Source organism: Spea bombifrons, chromosome 1, assembly GCF_027358695.1.
Source record: "Spea bombifrons isolate aSpeBom1 chromosome 1, aSpeBom1.2.pri, whole genome shotgun sequence".
In the NCBI taxonomy this organism is placed as follows: Eukaryota; Metazoa; Chordata; class Amphibia; order Anura; family Pelobatidae; genus Spea; species Spea bombifrons.
The window spans coordinates 163,267,744-163,283,535 of NC_071087.1; the positions used below are offsets into that span (position 1 = coordinate 163,267,744).

The following is a 15,792-nucleotide window of genomic DNA, read 5'->3' on the forward strand; positions in this document are numbered from 1 at the left end:
ACGAAATCTCGCTCTGTTTTATTATTAAACGACCAAGAAAAAGAACAAAGTCTGGGAAATTGAAAGAGATGGAATTTCAGAAAAAAATGGAGGAAAAGCTCTCTGAATTTACTCGCACTTTGCAGTCATAGGCGTCAGAATTCTGTTTTATGAAATAAACTCTTTTAAACGATCTCACTTCTATAAAAGGGCATTTCCACGTTTTTGTAGAAATCTTTGATGTTGTCTTTTTTGGGTCAGGCTGCCAAAAACAGAACAGTAAATACCGGGCAGCAAATCCAAACCTGCAAATCCATAGAAGCCCACCTGCTGCATCAATGTGCCCCTCCCCCCGATGCCCCTCTCTCCTCCCCTGATGCCCCCCCAAAGAAAATGCCCCTCTCTCCTCCCCTGATGCCCCTCTCTCCTCCCCTGATGCCCCCTCTCTCCTCCCCCGATGCCCCTCTTTTCTAGGAGGTCAGAATGTTTGCTGGGTATGAGGGGATCGCAGGGTTCTACGGCCCTAAAAGCCCCGATAATGTGTATAGAAACCGCAGGGAACGGCTTTATAAATTAAATGGGGTAAATAAAACCCAAGAATGATCAATCAGTCTGTCCCTTGTCGGCATTGAAAGGGTTAAACCCATTCTCGAGGGCTTTTAAAGCAAGCCGTCTTCCTAATTGCTGCCGCTTGCTTCATTAGCTCCGGCAGCTGGTGGGTGAGCGCCGTCCGTCCGTTGGGGACGTCTGTCAGGCCGACCTCTCCCGTCGCTCAGCAGACTTATCCCTTTCCTTCATCGTCCAAAAAAATCATCGTCGGCAGCAACGCGGCACATTATATCCCGAGCTTTCCTGGAAGCCTTTACTGGGTCCAGTAATAGAAACACAGAACCCGCCGGCAGATCGGCCCCCGGCGGCCCCCGTCTAGTCGCCCGTTTCTCCTGCTGTCCCATGCATGTTTAATCCCCTCACTGTATTACCCTCTACCACTTCTGCTGGGAGGCTGTTCCACTTATCCACCACCCTCTCAGTAAAGATTCTGGTCTCTTGTTGTAACTTTTCTCCTCCTTTGAAATAAATTCCCTCCGGTACTTTGTTAAATCCCTTTATGAATTTAAATATCTCCCCCATCCTCTCTCTCTCTCTTCTCTCCCCGGTCTCACTCCTTTCCCCATCTCTCTTCCCTGTCTCTGCTTTTTCTCTTCTCTCTCCCAGTCTCTCCAGAATATCCATATCCCCCCCGCAGACGGGGTCTCCAGAACGGCCCCAATACCCGAAGTGAGGTCTGACCGGAGATCTGCAAGGTGTTCATAAGGCTTCTTCTGAGCTTCGTACCGGGAGGAAGCCGTTTAGATAACATGACCCACCGCTCGGTGACCGCAGTCCGGGCGCCGATTCTCATGGACAGACAAAAAACCGTATCGACTGATTTTATTATCTACGTGAACTCCATAGAATAAGAAACAAAGACTAGGGACGGATTTATTAAAGCGCGATACGCGTTCACCCAGAGGGGGACCCCCCGCCGCTCCATCATCCCGGAGAGAAGGACCCCACCGGAGAAACCTCTTTGTTCCATTTGAGCATCCGCGTGTACAAAATACCAGATCTTACAAAGATTAGGGCCGGGGGGGGGTAATTAATTCCCTTTGGGATTCTGAGGCCATATGTACAGCAGAGACCCACAGACACGTTCTATTGCTTGCGTAATAAATACAAATAATACACTAGGGTCAGAAAGGGGAACGGCTAATATGCGGCCACTCCCATTTGCCTCTAGCCACACCCCTATATAGCATCTAAGCCAAGGTATAGGCGCCGTTCGGAAGATGACGCTTCTCGAGATCTGAATACAGCGTTCGAAAGACATGTCCGCGCCCGTCCAGCTCGCGCCTCTAGAATCCCACGCTATGTAATAATGTATCCGGCTAAGAATATTAATCTATGTTCTAAGCGCCACCCCATGCTTCGTCCTCGAGGATCAGGTTTAATGTCCTAGAATTCCTTTAGAATTCATGTCAACGCGAGAATGCGAGATCCCACCGGTCTCCCGATCCGTATCTTCACACGGATTTATCGCCCCTTCTTACACAAATAAATGCAACAAAAAAATACGTTTCTCAATTTGCTTTGAATTTTTCAGCGGACGCTGCAGTTCTTGTACAGTTGGAGTATAATGTAAGAGAAACACACGAGGATCTACAGCAAACCAAGTGTCACCATTTTGTTAGGACCTCGCCTCGCATGAGTAGCACACTTGGACATTGTAAACGAGCGAGCGAGCGCAGACAGAAGCTCGGCAAGGTCCATGGCACTGCATGCTGTTAATGAGAACCCCCCTGGTCCTACCCTTTCAAACCAAACCAGTAAGAATGGAGCTATGGTAGAGTTGGTTGGTGGAGGTCATGGGTTCCACCACCTGGATGGACTTCTTGTTGACGCACATGAGCTGCAGTACAGCTAATAGCGATGCTTAGAATGCCATCTCTTTGGTGTCTCCCCCATTTTCCATCCACAAATGGCAAACCCAGTGACCGCATGGTCATGAAATCCCGGTTACATTGTATCTTACGGTTCTTCAGAGCTCTCTGTCTACATTTATTTTATTTCAAGAACATAAAGCAAGAAACTATTAAAAATATAGAGTCACCAAAGGGTATGCCGGGGAAGACGTTTCTGTGCCAGGCCAACAGTTCGGTGGTGGCCTGCAGCTCAACTTCAACGACCGGCCACCACAGAGGACATTCCTGTCCTGGGAGGATACCCCAGTGTTACATGGGAGTCGGGTAGCGATTGGGTCTCCCAAAACATGTGGTGAGCACTATATGCGTGGCTGTTTTATGCCGATGGCTTCAGGTGAATGGCGGCGCTATTTGGACGAGCAGCGAGTATGTAGATTACGTTCTCCTTCAAGAAAGTGTCCCAGCTCACCTGTCTGCGAAAAGAAGATCATCGAAGCTTTAGTCAAAACGTGGAATATATTTGTGTCGCTCCACGAGAGGTGGACTGGCTAGCTGCAGAATTTGACATACGTTTCATAGGCATACATTTATTCAGAGAGCATAACTGGACATGCGCAAAGACGCAGCGATGGCTGGGTAAGCATTCCTCTATTCCTAAGAAGTCCCCCTGGTACAAATCCGGACCCCTAGAGTCCCGCAGCACAATGAGCTGGTTACAAGAAAGATCTTTGATTTCCCAATCCGGCCTATTTATGCTATAGAAGCTGTGCACAGCCTCCGATAAGATACGGCACACTGTACTATGACATCATATCTTTTTTACTTTTATTTAATGTAAGAAATGTATCTACTATGGACATATTTGAGGTTGTTGGCTCCTCATCAGTCTGGTTGCAGCTTGCTGTCCAGGGGTTAATGGGGAGGAGGTTTAATTGCACCTCCCCCAACACATTAATAAGGTTTTGGTGGCCGTATAAACTGCTTTGTGTGTCCACTATGTAGGAGGTGAGAGTCGGTTCTCACCCTATTGAGAGTGTGCCTTGACGTGGCGGGTGAGCTTAATTATGCTTTGGCCAATTCATATAACCAAAACCTCTCATTTATATTATGTTTATATATTTGTTGCCAACTTTATTAGGGTAAGAAGCGCAGACAGTTTTTGTTTTTTGTATACATTGTACAGCCAATACACTGTTTCTTGCTGCATGCTTACACCTGTTTGGTAGGCCTCGTATTACACATTTGTATTATTTGAGCCTGAGACTAGCTTAGCGCACCGGCATTTTTTCTTTTCCCTCCAAAATTTTGTAGGAACATTGCCAAGACTCCAATCACGTCTTGTTTCAGCCCGTCTGACCCCAACAAAACTAACATCCTCTGATTAACTGGCCACCATCCAGAAAATACCGTATTGGCTCGGATATAGGCCGCCCCCGTATATAGGCCGCACCCTAAAAGTTTGGTGCTTTTTTAAAGAAAAAGTTTTTTTCTTTAAAAAAGCACCAAAAAACATGCTGCCACTCTGTCCCCCCCCCGAGATATGCTGCCACTCTGTCCTCCCCCCCCCACGAGATATGCTGCCACTCTGTCCTCTCCCCCCCCCGAGATATGCTGCCACTCTGTCCCCCCCCCCCCGAGATATGCTGCCACTCTGTCCTCCCCCCCAACTTACCAGAGTAGACTCCCGGGTGTCTTACGGGGCCGGAGGAGGACATCTATGCACATCGTGCCGGCACTCAGCGGAAGTACCGGCACCGGAAGTTGTATACGCGTATTGCGTAATGCGTATGTGTCTTCCGCCGGCCCTGCAAGACACCCGGGAGTCTGCCCTGGTAAGTCGGGGGGGTTAAAATGCATCGTGCGGACGTTCACCAGCAACGGCGCATCGCCGCTGCCGGTGAACGTCCGTGCGATGCGCTTAGACAACCTCCCGTGCCGGTACTCCCCCCCGTGGAAAGTGCCGGCAGGGGAGGCTGTCTGAGCGTATCGGGGAGTAGGATGCAGGTCCCCTGCACCGATGCGGGGGATCTGTATCCTAACCCCGCTGCGCTAGACCCTGAATATAGGCCGCACCCCCACTTTAAAGTCTTAAAGTGGGGGAAAAAAGTGCGGCCTATATTCGGGCCAATACGGTATATGGGAGGCAAGGCGAGAGATGATCCAGCTACAGCTGGCAAACAAATGAACCGACCTTAACGGATTTCTGAGGCTTTGCCGTTTGATTCATTGGGGGCTCTCCTCTTATCGGAGATTGGTGCAATATAACGTTTGGAAGAACCCAAATGCTCAAGTCTGCTATTCAGGCCTAAGCTAGGAAGGCGTAGGATGGCAGCGTGGATTTTTCACTCGACGCAGATCTTTACGACCTTCTCTGGTCGTTGAGTAGCTCGCATAATACAAAGTGCAAGGATATGATGTCATATCTCACTTATCTGTCCGATGTGAACTGCCTGAAGATCGCAAGGCAGACCCGTGGCAGACGTGGCATGTTTCCTGCCCATTTGCCCCTGATAAGATATATGGCTTACTTCACAGGGTGGAGAATGCCACAGCTTGATGTCATAATATGATATCATATCCCAGACCCGCCACACTGCCAATCCTTGACCACCAATGGTGAGGCAAGGACAGGGCCTTGAGTTTCTACCGTCCCGGAGCATTAAAAGTTTCCTGCATTCCCTCCGGGCACCTAATCTCAGGATTCATTATGTATTGTTTTATATGGCGCCATCATATCCTGTAGCGCTGTACAATGGGAAACGATATATATACAGCTGTGATTGTAATGTTTCACACATCCACATCATGGAGTATTTTTTTACCATGATCCGCGCTGTAGTTTGTCTTATTTCGCGATGTGAAGATGATTATATGTCGTTACATTTACGGCTTCTCCTCGCTTGCCACGTCTGGCATTGATTCGGCTTCTAACGTCTAATTTCCGTCAAACACATTTTTATTATCTGTATAATTTAGCAGCAGCAGGTCTTTAAAGGTTGCCGCGTACAATGGTCGGCTCAGGCTCAGGCGGGCGATACGACTCCGCACAGTAATTTCACTCCAAACGCCAGAAGTGAATCTGAATGTAAAGTTACGGGTTAAGGGTGGATGGAGGGGAGAGCGACACATCCGCAAACGCACTCTCCTTCCACGCAGGGTGCACCCCGTCCCCAGCACGCAGGGTCCATCCCCATCATGGGGTTCTCTCAAATTATATATATCAACAAGTAATGGCTGAAAAATGAAAGCAAAGGGGTCTATTCACTAAACTGCGAGTGCCTGTGAGCTGGCCGGAGGGGCAGTGGATTTTTCATCTCACATAGTTAGGGGTCCGTACCTCCTACATGCCTTTTTATTTTAGCAGAGGATGGGGGGAGGGTGGATTATACCCCCCAACAAGGATTATGTAATTACGCTCCACCACCAGGTGGGGGATGATGGAGGCAACTGTGGTCCCCCTTGTTAATGGGGGGTGCAGGGTACTCCTGGATTATTTTTATTACTAATATACACATACACTACCATTCAAACGTTTGGGGTCACTAAGCTGTCTTTATGGAAAAAATGAAATTTCTGTAACATAACATACAAAACATAATGTAACATAACTAACCATCAATTATCCTTCTAAACTTAAACTTGGATCAGCGAACACAACGTGCCATTGGAGCACAAGAGTGATGGGAGTGATAAAGGGCCACTGGAACACAGGAGTGATGGGAGTGATAAAGGGCCATTGGAACACAGGAGTGATGGGAGTGATAAAGGGCCATTGGAACACAGGAGTGATGGGAGTGATAAAGGGCCATTGGAACACAGGAGTGATGGGAGTGATAAAGGGCCATTGGGACACAGGAGTGATGGGAGTGATAAAGGGCCATTGGAACACAGGAGTGATGGGAGTGATAAAGGGCCATTGAACACAGGAGTGATGGGAGTGATAAAGGGCCATTGGAACACAGGAGTGATGGGAGTGATAAAGGGCCATTGGAACACAGGAGTGATGGGAGTGATAAAGGGCCGTTGGAACACAGGAGTGATGGGAGTGATAAAGGGCCATTGGAACACAGGAGTGATGGGAGTGATAAAGGGCCATTGGAACACAGGAGTGATGGGAGTGATAAAGGGCCGTTGGAACACAGGAGTGATGGGAGTGATAATGGGCCAATGTAAACCTATGAAAAGATTCCATTTAAAAGTAGCCGTTTCCAGCTACAATAGTCATTTACAAACATTAACCCCGTCTGCACTGGATTTCTGATCCATTTCATGCTATTTTAATTGACTTTTCTTTTCTTTCAAAACCAACACCATTTCTAAGCCACCCCAAACTATTGTGTATAAATATATAAATGTATTTATTTAGCAGGGATGGGCAGTGATTTTGGAAGTTATAGGCAAGGGCATGCAAGTACACATTAGATACATTTCACAAATGTGATACAGATCACATTTGCATACCTGCTCATCGGGAGGAATGATGATGATGGGGAGAGATATGAATATGGTGATTGGGGGATAATGATTGTGGTGGGGGATGGGAATGAATTATTGTGCGGACGGGTATGATCATGCTCAGCGGCAGCTCAACACTTACACATACACACACACGCACCCACTCTAACACCTTTCATGTATGTTTAATTTTCCTCACTATATTAGCCTTTACCACTTCTGACGGGAGGCTGTTCCATTTATCTCCAATTCTAAACATTATACTCCTGTAGGAGAAACCTCTTATGTTTCTCACCTTGTCCCGTAATGCTCACAAGTCCCATATATCAGCCGGCGCTTTATAAATAAATGTAATGTAATGTAATATATCAGCGCGTTACTCCGTACACATGGGACAGAGACGTTCCTTTCACCGCAATAAACCTCTTAGAACATTTGATGAGTTGTCTTTACCGGCACCTACCTGCCTTCCTCTGGCTCTCTGTTCAAAGTGCTCTTTTCCTGGCTTTTCCCGCTGGTGCTACTGGCCGGGCTGCTCTCCGACATCGGCCCAACATGGCTGATGCTAGTCCGAGAACAAGGAGGAGAAACAATGTATGAGAATCGTTACATTGCTGCAGAGAATTGTTACAGAGTAAGCGGTGACAGCGTAGTATGTGAAGTCTTCAGTTCCTCGATGTTCCTTCATATTCATTATAATATACTTTTTGTTTAATATAAATAAAGGATAATAATAATAAATAATAATAATAATAATAATAATAATAACAAAAATAATATAAATAAAAATAATAATATAAATCATAATAAAAAAATAATATAAATAATATTAATATAATAATAATAATATAAATAATAATAAAAATAATAATATAAATAATAATAAAAAATAATATAAATAATATTAATATAATAATAACAAAAATAATATAAATAAAAATAATAATATAAATAATTATAAAATATAATATAAATAATAATAATATAATAATAATAATCTGGAGTCGCTGTCAGTCATGTGATATTTTCCCGGCTCAAACACCACACTGAGCTGATGCTTTATGGCGATGCTGATGAAGTCCGCTCCTCCATAGACTGTTTGGGTGAGGATAATAGAATTATGCATTTATTCTTTTGCTGTCGCCCCGTTAGGAAATGCTCCTAACAGCCCCGGGGCAGGAAGGAGCGGACGGCTTGTTTGTCGGAAGGAAATGTCATTTTTATTGGCATTTCCAATGCGAGCGCTGCAGGGAAATAGGACGGGAATCTTAAATTGGTTCTCTGTGAGTGAATCGCTTGAGTTTGTGGAGCGATTACAGCCGGAATAATGAAGGGATTTTTAAACGAAATGACAGGTGGGGCGAGGGGTCAGCCTTTTATTGGAATCGCGTGGAAAATACGTCTTTCCGGAGACGTGGCGGTTTCATGCGGCCTGTTTTTTATTATTTTATGATAATAATCTAATGATTAGAAATGCGGAGTTTGTCTAACGGCGCGTTAATGGTTTTCTGACACCAGCGATGTCGTGCTGAATTAATGCGGGATGACTTATTCGCACCTGCTAAAAGCAGCGGGTTTTTGAGAAGGAGAACGTGTGAGATCATCCCCCAAATTCCCGGCACCCTCCCAGCGGCAGCGATGCTAACATGCGCAGGGTGTGAAATGTGCAGCCCCGGCAGCCGTGTTAATTTGTGCGGAGGCTTTTAGTGATAAATCTGCTGGTTTTAGCTCTGGATCCGCGCCGGGGAACGTTTAACGCCACACACGGGAGGCTCTGGGGTGAAAAACGTCACAAGAAGGGCAGAGGTGGGTAGAGAGGTGGTTGGGGCTTTTTTGTGACCTTTTACCCTATTGCTAGCTATTGGGGCATTTAGAAGAATAATGGGGGTTTATTTACCCCGTTTAATTTATAAAGCCATTCCCTGCTGTTTCTATACACATTATCGGGGCTTTTAGGGCCGTAGAACCCTGCGATCCCCTCATACCCCGCAAACACTCTGACCTCCTAGAAAAGAGGGGCAACAGGGGAGGAGAGAGGGGCATCAGGGGAGGAGAGAGGGGCATCAGGGGAGGAGAGAGGGGCATCAGGGGAGGAGAGAGGGGTATCAGGGGAGGGGAGAGGGCCATCAGGGGAGGGGAGAGGGCCATCAGGGGAGGAGAGAGGGGCATCAGGGGAGGAAAGGGGGACTGGTAATGAATAGGTGGAGCAGCAGCTTTAGGAGGAAAGACGAGACCCTCTCTGTTCTGATCTGCCTCTCTTGTCGGCGGTTGCGGTCACTGACCTGACGTTACACGAGGCTGTCTCTTTGGACTGTTTGCGGAACCAGCCGTGTTGCGCTCTCCTGCACTCGCACGCTCCGATCTGCTTGTCACTGTCTTGGTCCAGCGATAAGAAGGTTGCTCGCGCTCTCTCGCTCTCTTTGGCCGTAAGCAGTCGCAGCAAAGAGTTCTGTGGACGACAGACACGGACTGAATGCAGAATGCACAGCGGCGGAGCTCGGGACCAAATACTTTTATAAAGCGTTTCAAGAACGAGGAGGTTTATTTACTGAGATGGGGGGGCAGTGGAACCATCTCCCTGACCTCACTGGGGTGTCTGAAGGCCTGACCCCCGGGGAGCTTCTCCTGCAGGAAGGGCAGGGCCGGCCCTGTATAATGTATAGTAGACACGCGGAAACGGGACAAATTTTTCATTTCGTTTTTGGTCCATTTATTTTCAGACAATTTATTTTGTTCGGACCAAATTCGGACGGCTTTTCACATTTGGAAACTTAATTTGTTGTCAGTCACCCTCACTCACTCCCTCACACTCACTCACACTATCACTCAATGCCTCTGTAACTTCTCCTGTTACCGCTTCCTTGTCCCTGTCTCCTTGCCCCACAGTTCGGCTTCTTCTCTTTCTTCTTCTTGTTCTCCCCATGACTTCTTTCTTCTTCTCTTTCCCCGTCTTGTTCTTCCCATGACTTCTTTCTTCTTCTTCCGCTTGTCCGTGGACCAGGCTTCCCGGAGCTCTTCTGCAAAATGAAAACCCTCCCCGGCCAAAAACTCTGGGCAACCCCAGTCCCCCCGAATCCGTCTTCATTATTCTGACTTCTATGACAGTGTGTCTTGTGAAAAGTCTAAAGTATGTTGGGAGAGTCTGCGATGGCTTCTTACTGATTTAACTATACATTATCCAGGGGCCAGTTTCTGCCCTTCCTGCAGGAGACGCTCTCTGGGGTCGGCCCTTCATCTTCCACAGCAATGTTGGTGATCTGCGATGGCAAACTTAGTGAATAAACCTGACGTGACGCAACGTTTAGAAGGGACTGTGAAATAACAATGTATCAAACAAACTATATGCGCGAATGGGGCCTTATTTCACGCATCGTTGGCCCGTTGCCCCATGTCTGCAGCCAATCACCTCTCACAAACCGAGGTCCATTGATTCCCCCAGAAGAAGACCATTTAGAACGGTCTTGTTACGCTGCCGTTGGTATTCATGGAGGACGCACCGGCTCGTTTCCCCGTCAAGCGTCTGATTTTAACACCTACTGGCCTAATACTTCTTCATTCCTAAACTAACGCGCGTGAATTATTCATCACACAGGGGCTGTTCTGACAAGGAGATAATTAGGAGATCCAATCATCCAGATTAAAGGTAGGTGAGGGTTTACAATCTGGATTACGATTTAAATAATCTTCCTGCTCACTGACCGGGAGGTTTCCACGATGGGATAATGATGATAAAATGACATCATCAGATGATGGCAAATGTTACAGGAGAACTGTCTCCGTCGTGTCCAGACCGGAGGCGATTGGCAGCCCTGGAGCGGCCTGATGACATCGGTGCGTGGGACGGCGAGATACAATGTTTCCAGCCGCTGGCCAACGCGCCGGAGCGGCAGATCGGGTGAGCATTAGTGATGTCACCACCGGGCTAATATATTCTCATGTCTACCCTTTGTACAGCGCCATGGAATCTGATGGTCTGACGCATCACGTGGTATGATGGTAAAAATGCCCCCCCGTACGAAAAACCTAATAATTAATATAATAGAAACTACATATTTTTATAAAAAAAATCCCTGCATACCTTGATCAGCGGCTAACGCGGAGACGCCAATCACACGGCAAAGAGTGCTGCCCCCACGACACCAACTTCCACCACAGCAGCAGCCAGCCGCACCGGGCTGCCCGCTCCATGTACCTTTCGGCAGCGGTCTGATTTCTTTTTAACTGTCAGTTTGAGAAGCTGCCGGTCAGTCACTGGCCAATCAGCCGCATTCTCTGCCATGTGAGTGTAGTCTCCATGCATGAAGCCTCCAAACTTACAGCTCCAATGAGTGAGGCTCGCTGATGGTTAGGGTAGACTGCCCCGAGTGGGAGTCCCTTGCACCGCTAACTGTTTTTTTATATCACACAATAATTTATGATGTCATTAAAGGGGTTAAAACCACAATTTTTATGAGAATCATGAAGTGTGGGATGGAGAAGTTAAATTGTAGAGAGTTAGGAGTCCGCCTCCCGCCTGGTTGGTGCCATGCATGACCTCAGGTGTGTCTGAACTCAGGAGGGCCGCGGTGGGCACGGCGTTACTCACTTGTGAGCGCAGCTTCTGCAGCAGACAGATGGACTCGTGGGAGAGGAAGTCGGCCCACTCGATCTGACCTTTCTTCTCGGGGTCCATGGAGGAGAACTGGAAGGCGGCCTGCTCCTCCAGCTCGTCGCTCAGCTGCTTCTCCTGCAGGCGTCTGTTCACCAGGTGTTTGTAGTGGAGGAAGTCATCGAGCGTCAGCGGGCACTCTGTAAACCACCAGCGCCAAAGGGGTTAAAATCAGCCCGCCAGTAATCACTACAACTAAATGAATGCATGACGCAGCCCGGGGCATACGGGGAGGAAAAAGCCTTATCGGTACGGACGTGCATAACTGTCCTGACCCTGGGATTCATCAAATACAAGCCATCTAATAGCCCGTTCCTCGCTAATGCCGGCGGCCGAATGGAGACCATGACTCGTCAGAAGGTAAACATATTCAGAATGACGTCACCTGTTTTGAAGCAGGGATCAGTTTGCCCATTTGTCACTGTTCACTGTTTAGTCACAGGTTTGACAGTTGTACCTCTGCTTATACACAGGTGTTTCCCCCGATCGTGCTTTGCAGTGTTTCCCCCGATCGATCTTTGCAGTGGATCCCTGCTTATACACAGGTGTTTTCCAGGTGTCACGGAATGGGGTGTCACGGAATGGGGTGTCTCGGAATGGGGTGTCACAGAATGTGATGTCACGGAATGGGGTGTCTCGGAATGGGGTGTCACGGAATGTGATGTCACGGAATGGGGTGTCTCGGAATGTGATGTCACGGAATGAGGTGTCACAGAATGTGATGTCACGGAATGTGATGTCACGGAATGTGATGTCACACAGCGGCTGCTGTGAATACGAGCCTCACCTGGGATGACCTTGCACTGGCTGAACGTCTCCATCAGGCTGTACATCTCCTCCTCCGTGAGCAGCAGGTTCACGTTATCCTGTGGGACAGAGAGAGGAATCGCTGTGATACCCGGAATAAAGCCCCCCGGCGACAGTCACTCGGGGGATTCTTCACCGTCTCCCTGCCAAGGATCGATTCCCGCAGAGCTGAAATCTAACTCCAGTGCAGCGTGATAAGGTTATTATTAAGGTTATTAATAAGGTTATTATTAGTTATTATTATTAGTACCTCGAGCTGCCAGATCCGTACAATCAGCCAATCAGTGGCTTCCCAGAGCATTCGATAAAAGAAAATTCTCGGCAAAACGTAACACAATATTTAAGTGTTGATAAAATAAATATATAAAACGATAAATATAAAGTCTGTTGAGTTATTCTAAATGTCGCTTTCTATTCAGCCCCCTTTGGGCCTCAAATCCATACAGCCCTCTTTCCTCCCTTGCTGACCCTTATTCCTCCCCTGTGGCCCTCTTTTCTCCCCTGATGCACTCCCCCCCCCTGATGCCCCTCTTCCCCCCAATGCCCCTCTTTTCTCCCCTGATGTCCCTCTCTCCTCCCAATAAATTTCTTCCTCCCCTGATGCCCCTCTTTCCCCCGATGCTCTTCTCACCTCCCCTGATGTCCCTCTCTCCTCCACCCCTGATGCCCCTCTCTCCTCCCAATAAATTTCTTCCTCCCCTGATGCCCCTCTCTCCTCCTCCCCTGATGTCCCTCTCTCCTCCCAATAAATGTTTTCCTCCCCTGATGCCCCTCTTTTCTAGGAGGTCAGAATGTTTGCTGGGTATGAGGGAATCAGAAAGTTCTACAGCCCTAAAAGCCCCGCCCCAGCCACACCCCCAAAACAAAAGTGCCCCTCCCTGGGGGCGGAGGACGCGGCGCCCCCACGGGTCTCGCAGACATAGAGCCGATATATTTTTGTATTCTCTGTGCTTTTCTTACTGTATTTTCAGCGCCTGTCTGTAAATTCGCTGATTTAACCCCGATCGGTAGGCGCGATAAAAGCTTATCTTACAACCCGCTGTCTGGTTTATAATCCTCGCAGCAGCAGCCGCGGAACTGATCCCGCCGGGGGCCGGAGGGGCCGCTTTCATCCGCCCTAATCCTTAAACAGCCCGTTCAACACACACCACTGGTTTATTCCTCCTCCGGGAATCCATTCAGCGGCAGTGACGGGGTTAATGGGGCTGCGTCTTCTACGTGATATAACACGGAGGGGCCGCAGGCGCGTTCGCATTTAACCCTCTGAGCAGTCGCCAGGCATGTTTAATACCCTCACTGTATTACCCTCTACCACCTCTGCTGGGAGGCTGTTCCACGTATCTACCACCATATCAGTAACGTAATGAATAAGCGCATGAGTAACAATGACCTAAAGGGTCGGAATTCTCCTCTAAATGCTGTTTGATCTTTAAAAAAAAGGGATTTCCACCCCAGAAGGTCATTGCAGTTTATTATAGACGCGGAAGCTGCTCGCGGATCCGGATTGGTCGCTCGGCTCATTCCCCTGTTTACTGAAAATCCTCATTTATTCCATTGCTCTTCCGATCGCCCCCTCCCCCGTCCCGGCTCCAGCCATTTAATATTGGCCTCGTTCCTTCGCGGCCGGTAACATCGACTCGTTTTATGCGCTAATGAGATATTAATGATGAGATTCCTCTGCATGCGCGATCACGTGACCGTCTCGGGCTGCGTGCTTTGACTGTAATCCGACTCCAGCTGGATGAGATTCCCTGAGACGCATTATCATTTTCAAATTAAAAAAAAATATATATAAAAAAAAATATGAAAAATTTTAATATAAAAATATATATATTTTTAGATTTTAAAATACAAAAAAAAAAAATCTCTCAAATAGTCTTCTGACCCCTGGATGGGGCATTAAAGCCCAACCCCACTTGGTTATTGTGCCTGGGATGACCCCGCCTCCAACAGACTGACTCTGCCCCCTTTTAAACAGACTCCACCCCTTTCCTGTTCCCCTCTATAAAAGGAGGGAGTACCGGGGCAGAATTATTAAACGGCTCCCATAGATACTGAGGGTTTTATGTAACGGAAGAGCCGTCGAGATTTGGAATCCGCGGCTCAATAAATTATCTTAAATATAAATAAAAAGAGATCAGACAAATCTCCATTTATTTCCGTTATTCCCGTTTCCTTTAAGTGATGACATCATAATGCATCTTTTTGCTTTTCAGAATCTGCGACTAACTGGATAATGGAGCTAGATAGGAATCGTGTCTGCGTTTCCACGGTAACATTTACACCCCGTGGAATAAGTGAAAAAGTGTGAGGTTTGTGTTCCATCTGTCAAAAACAAGTATTATTAGCACGGATCTACGGCCGCGAAGTATGAAGTCACTCGAAGAATTAGGAAAAAATGGGGGTTTTCGCTGCTTTCGAGAAATATTGTGCTTTTTTTTTTTACTGTTTTTGAGTTAAAACACCAGAGGAAAAGGTAAAATCCCGATCTCTGGAGAGGAACCATCGCCTATCCGAGATTTCAGGAGGTGGTCGCCGGGCAACGAAACTCCGTAACGGACAGGAAAGAGACCTAAAACCGCGTTCTAGAAACGTTCTAATATCCTGACAGAAACCGAAAGAAATAAAAGAGGAAATAAAGATCTTTTCATCCGTCGCGCTCCCTAAATGAGCGGATCCGGAGACTCTGGAAATATTAACCCTTTCATAGGCCGCTGCGTTGCCCAAATCCCGGTCGTCATGGAAACCTTGACGTGCAATTATTTAAAGATACAACAGAATAAAACAGACGAGGAGCAGCGTGATCAAAAAGTAGCGATGAAGCAACAAGTTTCCCTTCTCTCTCTCTCTCCCTCGCTCTCTCACCCTCTCTCACTCTTTTTCAGCCTCCCCCTCCCCACCCTCTTCTCTGAACTTCTCGGCCCCTCAAAGGCCGCCTGAATCCAGACGTCGGAGTCGCCCCTCGTCTTTCTCGAGAGTCGGTGAAAAACCCAGCAAGGTGGAAATGTTACCGGATTAAAGGGATCCCAAAATGTACGCCTCGGGGGAGGGAAGAGGGATAGGAGACGGGAGCGATAGAGAGAGGGCATGGGAGAGAGACGGGGAGATAATAGAGAGAGGGGATGGGAGAGAGACGTGGAGATAATAGAGAGAGGGATGGGAGAGAGACGGGGAGATAATAGAGAGAGGGATGGGAGAGAGACGGGGAGATAATAGAGAGAGGGGATGGGAGAGAGACGGGGAGAGAATAGAGAGAGGGCATGGGAGAGAGATGGGGAGAGAATAGAGAGAGGGCATGGGAGAGAGATGGGGGAGAGAATAGAGAGAGGGCATGGGAGAGAGATGGGGGAGAGAATAGAGAGAGGGGATGGGAGAGAGATGGGGAGAGAATAGAGACGGATGGATGGAAGGATAGAGAGAGAAAAACATAAAGGAATTCAA

General features: G+C 47.7%; 1 protein-coding gene across 1 annotated transcript in view; it reads right to left on the bottom strand.

Annotated features, from left to right (window-relative positions):
• Positions 1 to 2,540: 2,540 nt before the first annotated feature.
• PHF24 (PHD finger protein 24) overlaps positions 2,541 to 15,792 on the bottom strand; it is a 39,724-nt gene continuing 26,472 nt past the window's right edge. Inside the window, exons 4-8 of the mRNA XM_053448786.1 lie at positions 12,332 to 12,410; positions 11,482 to 11,684; positions 9,179 to 9,345; positions 7,360 to 7,461; positions 2,541 to 2,914 (exon numbers count right to left, since the gene is read on the bottom strand). Coding sequence (XP_053304761.1) covers positions 2,818 to 2,914; positions 7,360 to 7,461; positions 9,179 to 9,345; positions 11,482 to 11,684; positions 12,332 to 12,410 — 648 coding nt within the window. The 3' untranslated portion in view covers positions 2,541 to 2,817. The remainder of the gene's footprint in view (positions 2,915 to 7,359; positions 7,462 to 9,178; positions 9,346 to 11,481; positions 11,685 to 12,331; positions 12,411 to 15,792) is intronic.